This window comes from Pseudomyrmex gracilis, unplaced genomic scaffold (genome assembly GCF_002006095.1).
Source record: "Pseudomyrmex gracilis isolate BER0280 unplaced genomic scaffold, ASM200609v1 scaffold_40, whole genome shotgun sequence".
NCBI lineage: Eukaryota > Metazoa > Arthropoda > Insecta > Hymenoptera > Formicidae > Pseudomyrmex > Pseudomyrmex gracilis.
The window spans coordinates 767590-776029 of record NW_018020624.1 but is presented as its reverse complement, the minus strand read 5'-3'; the positions used below and the strand labels follow the sequence as shown (position 1 = coordinate 776029).

At 29.2% G+C, this 8440-nt stretch overlaps 1 protein-coding gene across 2 annotated transcripts in view; it reads right to left on the bottom strand.

Annotated features, from left to right (window-relative positions):
• The window catches only part of LOC109852948 (scavenger receptor class B member 1-like), a 40990-nt gene that overhangs the window by 9262 nt on the left and 23288 nt on the right, over positions 1-8440 (bottom strand). For both annotated transcript variants that reach the window (XM_020424591.1, XM_020424590.1), the window contains 2 exons: positions 8017-8272; positions 4848-4989 (listed from right to left, as the gene is read on the bottom strand). In XM_020424591.1, coding sequence (XP_020280180.1) covers positions 4848-4989; positions 8017-8272 — 398 coding nt within the window. The remainder of the gene's footprint in view (positions 1-4847; positions 4990-8016; positions 8273-8440) is intronic.

Sequence of the window (8440 nt, the reverse complement as noted above, 5' to 3'; positions counted from 1 at the left end):
CTATCCTCATTAATGTTGGATCAACCATACAAGTCATTTCCATAGAACTATGGTTTCTACAACCATAGTGTACGCATGGGCGAAAAATAACATTACTATTTTGTTGGGGCAACTATATTTCCTGAAGTGATATCCATAGTGTTTTCTCCGTGTAAAAAAATAATTGTAAGTGTTTGTACTTTGCATAATATTGCTTGATAATAATATAATATTTACATTATGTTTTTAAAAATTAAAATATTACGTTTCGGACTTCAATATTAGCAAAATCATTTATTATTTTATTTATATTTAACTTACAGCAAATCGAATATTTTAATTCTTATGAATAGTCGTTTTTGTAATATTTTTGATTCTAAACAATGATTGATTGCTTTTGATTGAAAACAATCTTTTTTTTTGCCTGCATCTGATACTAGTAAAAAAATCAAAATTTTTTCGTCACTTTTGCCTGTCTCTTGTGCTCGTTATCGTAGAAACAAATTAAAAAGTTATCTTCATTAAAAAATTAGCTACTTTATTATCGGCAGAATGTGTGCACAAACGGATAGTATTATGCAAAAGTATAAGTAGTTACTTCTCAAAAGCACAAAATATAAATTGGATGTATAATAATTGAATATAGTCAAAGAGTAAAAATATTTATGTTTTTATTTAAGTTACTAATTTCATATTGTTTATGTTTTTGAAGATAAAAACAATAGTAAACTATTGTCTGATAAATTATGCAATAAATTGTACTGTCTCTCGGTCGATATGCATTATGAGTGTTAATATATCTACATGTCGACATTGTTATTTTAATGTACAATGCCGCTCTTTATGTCAAATTAAGCGTCACATCAATACGTTTCAACAAAGGAAGGAAAAACTAAATAAATTCGCAATCTTCAGACGTTTTCCTTTACATATATAGTTGCCATAGTCATTGACCTCACTGATAATGTAAGTAAGAATAGTGGTAAGTAAGAATAGTGATAAGTATAAGACTAGTAGTGTAAGTAAGAATAATGGTAATTATACTTACATAATTAAACATACACATGTAAAGTACGATAAAGTTTCTCGATGTTCGTATTATATTTTTAATACATTTTTACTACTCTTAAAATTATACTGTTTAATAAACAAATATAAAACTAGAAATTTAACTTACTTATATGTAAATACAAAGAATTACTTTTTCTAAAATTGTTTTGCAAATAAAAACAAATCAATCAAATAAATTAAGATATTACGAAAAATATGTACACAATCTCGAAATATTCACATGAAGTCGACTTCTTCAAAAATCAATGATTTCGACATTCTTTACGTTGACTTTATGAATATTTACTTAATTCAACATAGTTGATTTGTTTAATATTATATAGCATTACAGAATAAAATATTTATATAGGTAGGTTAGGTTAGGACGTGTGTTATATCAATTATTTTACGGTAGCAATGCGATGGAAACAAGTTAAGTTTTATATTAAATAATTGCCATTAATTTCCGAAAAACAAATTCTTCCAATAGATATAATTATGATTTTACGACATAAAATGCGGAATCATGAATTCTTTCATCATCTGCGATAGGAAGTTTCGCAATCACATTAATGATTGAGTTTTTACGTTTGTTTACGCAAACGAACGGAACGGAAGCAGGTAGATATTATCTTGACGTAAGTAATTCTAATTAAGTTTTAATCATAGCTCAAGGTATATGGTTGCAAAGTCGTTTTTTATGAGATTATCTGGTTTTAAACATTGATCGGAAAATTCTTGAGAGACAATATTCTGTTTTTATTCGCAGAATCGTTACACAACAATGATCTGTCGCTCGATGACTCGGGCGCGTATTTTACAAGAATGTATGTCATTTTTGCCATATCATTCATTTGCAGAATGCACTATTTTACTTGATACGATCAATCATTTTTGTTAAATTAACAATAGACGCATTCTTTTCGTATTATGCATATACAAAACGCGATCCTTGAATATATATACATGTATATATACATATATATATATCTTTGTATATGACGATATGAGAGTTTTGCAAATATTATTCATTAATAATAATCAACAATTTTTTTATTCGTAATGATGCAAAAAGCATTAATCTGCTTTCTTTCTAACTTTTTGCAAACTGATCACCTAAACGCAAATATGTTTCTCAAGACGCATTTGTTTGATTATAAAAGTGGAAATTTCTCGCAATTTTAAATATTTCAATTCGTAATACGGCATTCTTTACGTCAGGTAAAATGATGCATTATATTAATTTTCGTACATGTGTGTCATTATACAAAGATTTGCTTGATTGCAAAATGTAAGAATTTATTTAGTTACACAGTTTGATGCTTTTGCAGTGTATTATAAGAATTTCTGAAAATGGTTTTCGAGTTTGAATCGCTAAGTAATTTTTTCTTTCTCTTTTCTCCATTTGTTTATCTATCTATACATTTACTTAATATAAAGAATTATACATATAATATAAAAACAAGAAATCTATTATATATATATATCTAGAAATTCTATACATGTATAGAAGATACATATTGAAATATGTTATTGTTGATATAGTAAGATATTGAAGTAAGACAGAAAAGGATCATTTTTGCTGGAAATTTCAATTAATTGATAAATTAACTGTTGTTAAAATATGTACATCCGAGAAAAACACGCTGTGTATATTATATAAGATTAGAATATATTGTTATGATAAATTCGCGCACTATAGAAAATTTTCAGAACCGCGTTAAAGAATAGAAATCTTAAGTTTACGAAATTGATCGTAATTAGTGATCTGTCACTGAAATGTACAATCGTGAAATTTACAATCAAATAAACTGAAATATTGTAAAACTGTCGGAGTTTATACAATAACTTTCAATTACATCAATGTGAATTAGCACTAACTTGTGTTTTGTTAATAAAGATGATTAAATAGTGCGAACTTTGTTGCTTGTTGCAACAAAGAGAGAGAGAGAGAGAGTGTGTGTGTGTGTGTGTGTGTTGCAATCAAAATTTATTTTGCTGTTACTAGTACTTTTCATATATATATATATATATATTATATTGCTTATATACACTCTCGCGCGCCACCAAGTCCTTATATTGCTTATATATTATTTATATAACCAATATATACAGGGTAGGTCAAATAAAGCTATTTTATAATTTTACACAGCAATGTTACAAGCTATTTTATAATCTTTTTCATAATTTTATCAAAATTTATGTACGTTTACAGCAATTTATTAATTACAAAAAAACTTATAAATTTTTAAACAAAAAGCCTTTTTATTAAAAAAAAATTGTCAGATTTTTAGTTAAACACTTATATCTTTGAAACTATTGGAGAATTTCTCAATTTGTTTTTTTTCTTTTTGATGCAGAATTGTTCAAACTTTTGATTTAAAAAAAGAAAGTGAACAAATATTGCTTTTTGGCGAAAATATTTAATCTTAAAGTTGCGTAAATCTCACAGATCCAGTCTACGGTAGCTTTTCTTGTAGCTTTATTTAGGTCTACAGTTGAAAAGATAATATTGGCAAAATATTTAACAATAATTAAAAAAAGTCTCTTAATTCTATGTATATAAAATTATTCCACACACACGTGTAAGAAACATGTTACCAAAGCTACCAATGTTTTTGTTAGTTTTTAGATTTGCATTTAAGTGTATGTTTAAGTATACAAGTTGTGTAATTACGATTTAATTGTCATGTTGCTATTTGATGTTTGAATTTCATTGTGGAAATCACTGTAAAATTATATGATTTGTATTAATTGATCAAGTTTCTTATTACTATTACTACAATATGTGTATAATATGTTCTGATGTTATTTCGTCATGTCACGATCGCACGTCATGTGACGTATCACGCGATAAATTTGTGATACTCTTATATGGGATCAAAAAAAAAAAAGAGAGAGAAAGCAATACACAGCTCGAACGTGTCACGAATAATACACGAGCTATGTCCTTCATTTAATTATTCTCGATAATGAAAACACTTTTTTTTAAAGACGTTCTGCAAATTCCGCGTGCTGATTATATAAAAAATTTTCTTTAATTTTTTGTTAGTCAGTGCAATAATATTTAATCGCTGGCAATTATTTTAGCACATAGTATATTCTGATTTACATATATATTATTTAAAACTGTAATGCGTAGCTTTTTATTGTTTTTTTTTCGGATTGTATCGAAATTCTAGAAACAGAAATCGCTGTAATTAAAGAAATCTACATAATTTTTCTTATGTATTTATTGCTCCGTTAATTTTTTTATTTCATTCTTGAGTTCTTGCCAAAATAAATTGTAATCTTATTTTTCCATCTTTCTGTGTATCATTTTATCTTGTCTTACCTCATAGGGTATATTAGCACTATATCAAATTTCTTTTGAATTAATTAAATTAAACGCACAATAAAAATGGCAATGAAATGATAAATAAAACCGGTACTGCTCTTCTTGATCTGATATTTGATGCTTTCGCGGTGTGTTGTATTAACATTCGAAGATGTTTTTTCTGGTTTGAACCGCGTTAACGTCATTTTTAAATCGACGTTTCGTACGTAACATTTCAGCTCACTTTATCAGAGTTTCAAGAGCAGCCTCTGATACTGAAATGCTCTTGGAGCATCATTGCTTTTCTTATCATTATTTTGCTTTCAGTAACTAAACCGGTTTCTTGATATCAGCAACGGTCTGCTTTTGAAAACGTTCTCATTTATAAGAATGAACGTACGCGATACGTTAATTATGTCTCATTTATACATTAAAATAATTTATGCAAAAAAATCTTGTCGTGCCTCCTCATTCATAAATAAAGAATGTTTCTATTACTTACAAGCAACGCAATGTTCGGTAGAATTAGCAGATCTTCTTCTGTGCCGTTGCTCATTTCTGGCACATATGTTAATGGATGCTTCGGTATTGTTGATAATGTACCGTTGTCATTAAAAACTACATTTGAATGCACGAATTTTTCTCTGAAACAGGAAAAGATACACCACACATAACAATCTTTATATAAGTGCTTGCAAAAGCTCGTAAGATCACAAATAGTATAATTGTAACAGAAATTTAGTAAGTCTTGTTTTCCTTTAAATTACTTTTTAGTTTTTAAATGTTGCGCGTACTTAATCAGAATTGATCATTCATAGTTGTGAACAAAATGTCACATTTAACGCGACTTATTGAAGATAAAAACCGAATAAAATTCATTTTGGCTACTTTATGCTTTATTATTTAAATCGAAATGAAATTGCTGCGACAACTAAAAGATTGATTTGTGAAACTTTATTGAGAGAATATTGTGTCCGCTGCTATATCTGCGAGAAGTAGTTTAAAAGGTTTAGAAATAGTGGAATGACAAAAAAGAATGTTTTATGCTTAATTGTTTTTATAGTGAATAATTACAGGTAATGAGAAGTGAATCTATTTTTTAGGAGACAATCCTAAACACAAAAACTCAAAAGTTGATCACGGTATTATTGTTATCTAATAAAGCGAAATATCCACGATTATAATTAAAGTTTTCCTTTATATCCTTTGTGACGGGACCAAAAAAGAATGCTTTACTATAAATTGTTACCATCGGAGAAAGTAGTTACAGGAGATTGGTACAGTTAACAATTATGGCGTTTGAATTGTTAATTATGAAGGAAAAAATTCCCAATATCAACAAATCAACGCAAAATCATCTTGCTTCACAACGCCAGGCCGCATGTTGCGACTACAGAGATGTTGTAGCACGGTCTATCTAATACACGGTTTTGAAATGCTAAGAAAATAGGGTGATAAATGGATCGTCTCAAAAAATTAGTCATTTTTCATCGGCACGACATCAAACTACTGCTCAAAAAAGATGGCAAGAAGTTATTGATAACAAGGGCAATAATTTAAGTAAAATATTATGTCATATCTTTGTTTATAATAAAGAAAAATGGTTTTAATATCATATAAACTTTTGCAAGCACCTGATATTTTTCATTTTACTAACATTTATACATGTTAATATACAAAAGAAACGTTATTATGATACGTGTATAACAAAGATAATATCATCAGAAAGTAACTTCACAGGATCTCTCAATCTCTGTTTAAGTACGTAAACAAAACCACTTTTATTTATGTGGTTTTATCTCAAATATTTCGAAGGATGTTGGTTTTATGCATTTTCTGTCAAGATATTTCTTCTTTGTTAAAGGTTTTTGTTTTCTCTGCCTTTTTTTTTTACCGTTAACCTTCGATAAATATTGGCTGAAGTCTTAAATGAAGTTTGTTGAAAGATGCCAGCGAATAAATATAAAGTTCGAGATATGTTGAGAACAACTTAAACTCCGAGTACAACAGAAATTAGCTTGTTTGGAGAAAAGCAAGAGAATTGAAATATTAGAGAATAGTAGTCTTTAGTTTTCACTATAAAAATTTGTAAAGTCCGTAGATGCAAAAGCACATGTATAAGAAAATCGAAAAATTAAAGAATTCAAGCTTATATATAGCAGGAAATGATAAAATAAAGAAAAAAACAAATACCATTAAAAAAAAAAAAAAAAACGAAAAGAATATAAATAAAAAATGATGTGTCGAAAAATATTTTTTATAATTTGTCAAACTGTTGTTTGACAAACTATAAAAAAAAAAACAAAGGAACAAAATGCAAATTTGTTTCGTTTAAGTGCAACAAGCGATAAGAGTCTAATTGGCAGATACTTCAAAAGTTCGAATGTGATAGTCGCGCGCAAACCAAATATCTCTGTCTTACTTTTTTTTTTTTCTGTATATTTCTAACTTTATAATTATCACACGCAAGATGTGATTTTCTGCTTCCTTCCACTGTTAAATATTATTTCAACGACCGCGTAATATCCACTTTTTTCTGCAATTAGTGTTTTGTACGAACGAGAACATATAATTTCTATTCTATTAGAATTTTCCAGAGCGTTCTACACAATTAATTGCATTCGATCGATATTATTAATTCTTTAGAGGCCTTCGCGATGTTTCGCGAAAATATCAACAACGCATAATTGATTTTGTTTTTTTTCTAGAAAATCATTCAAGGTCATGTTAATAGTCGTGACTATGATCATATTAATGTAGATGACATGATTAACAGTCGTGTTAATAGTCACCTACATTATTCAAACCGCAGGATTCAAAGCCAAAGATAATTAGATATATTCCGCTTAAAAAAATTCTAATTTGCAAAATTATTTGATTTGTGGAAAAACATAGTTTTACAACGTAGTTTTAAAAGAATGCTGAACCGTCCCCTGCTTTACCAGCACTTTTTTTGCACAACTTACTCTGCATCTATTGGTCTGGAATGGAAAACGTTTCTCCAGAATAAAAGAGAATATTGTTAAAATACGGCCCGGACAAAAATTAACAAGAAAAGCGAAAAAAAGTTTACGGACTGTTATCATGTAGACAACATTTTCACTTTGTATATAAAAGTGACAATATGAATCACAACACAATTTGTCCGAGCCATTCTACAGACATAAACGAATATTTTGATTGTTTTGAAAATAGATTTTGAAGCTTTTAAAAAGAAACAATGTGACAATAAGATTAGTGCAGATTTAGCAGAATCGCCGGAGAGACACACACGTCCTTGTTTCTCTTATGTCACCTATCCTTGCTTTAGTCAGACTCGATCCCGAAAGATGGCGCCATTTACTCTTACAGCGGCTGAATGGCAGCTAAATCAAAGGACACTCGTCGGGGTTCGGCATTCTCTTAATTTAGCATTAACAAAATACATTAAACCTATTCTACATCAGGCGCAAGACAAACGCAAGTCGCAAGTCTTGTAGAATTGACCAACGCTGGTCACGTTGGTCGATTACCTGATTTGATCAATGTGATTAGTCAATTCCACGTGACTTGCAAATTGCGTTTGCATCTTGCGCTTAACAGTAGAACTGTAGGCTTTAAGCTTAGTCATAATTTAGTTATTTATTTATTCAATAGAGAAACTCGGTATTTGAAATACTTATAATTCTTACTTGTATACGTAGGGACCAACTTCTTGGAAACGCAGTTTGCTCTCCCGACCGTCTAAGTATTCATCGCGATTTGTAACGTTAAACAGATAAACTTTCAAGTAAAGATCGACGTTAGGAACTCGCCACATTTCGAAAATCTCGCCGCCTTCGCCGAATGTCACCTTCCATTTGTAGAGAATCTCGTAAGGGTGGCACAATAGAAGAAAACAACCGCATGAGAGGCCAAGCAAGCCTAAAGTCATCAGCATGAAGGTATCTGCAAAAACAAAAAAAAAAAATTAATCAAGCGCGTATAATTGTAAAAAATCTGCATTAGAATTATTGCAATGTTCTAGCAACGAGAGACGGAGTAAACAAAAGCAAGCGTAACGTGTGGCATTATTTTATAATACATATACATATAGTATATATTATACATATATAT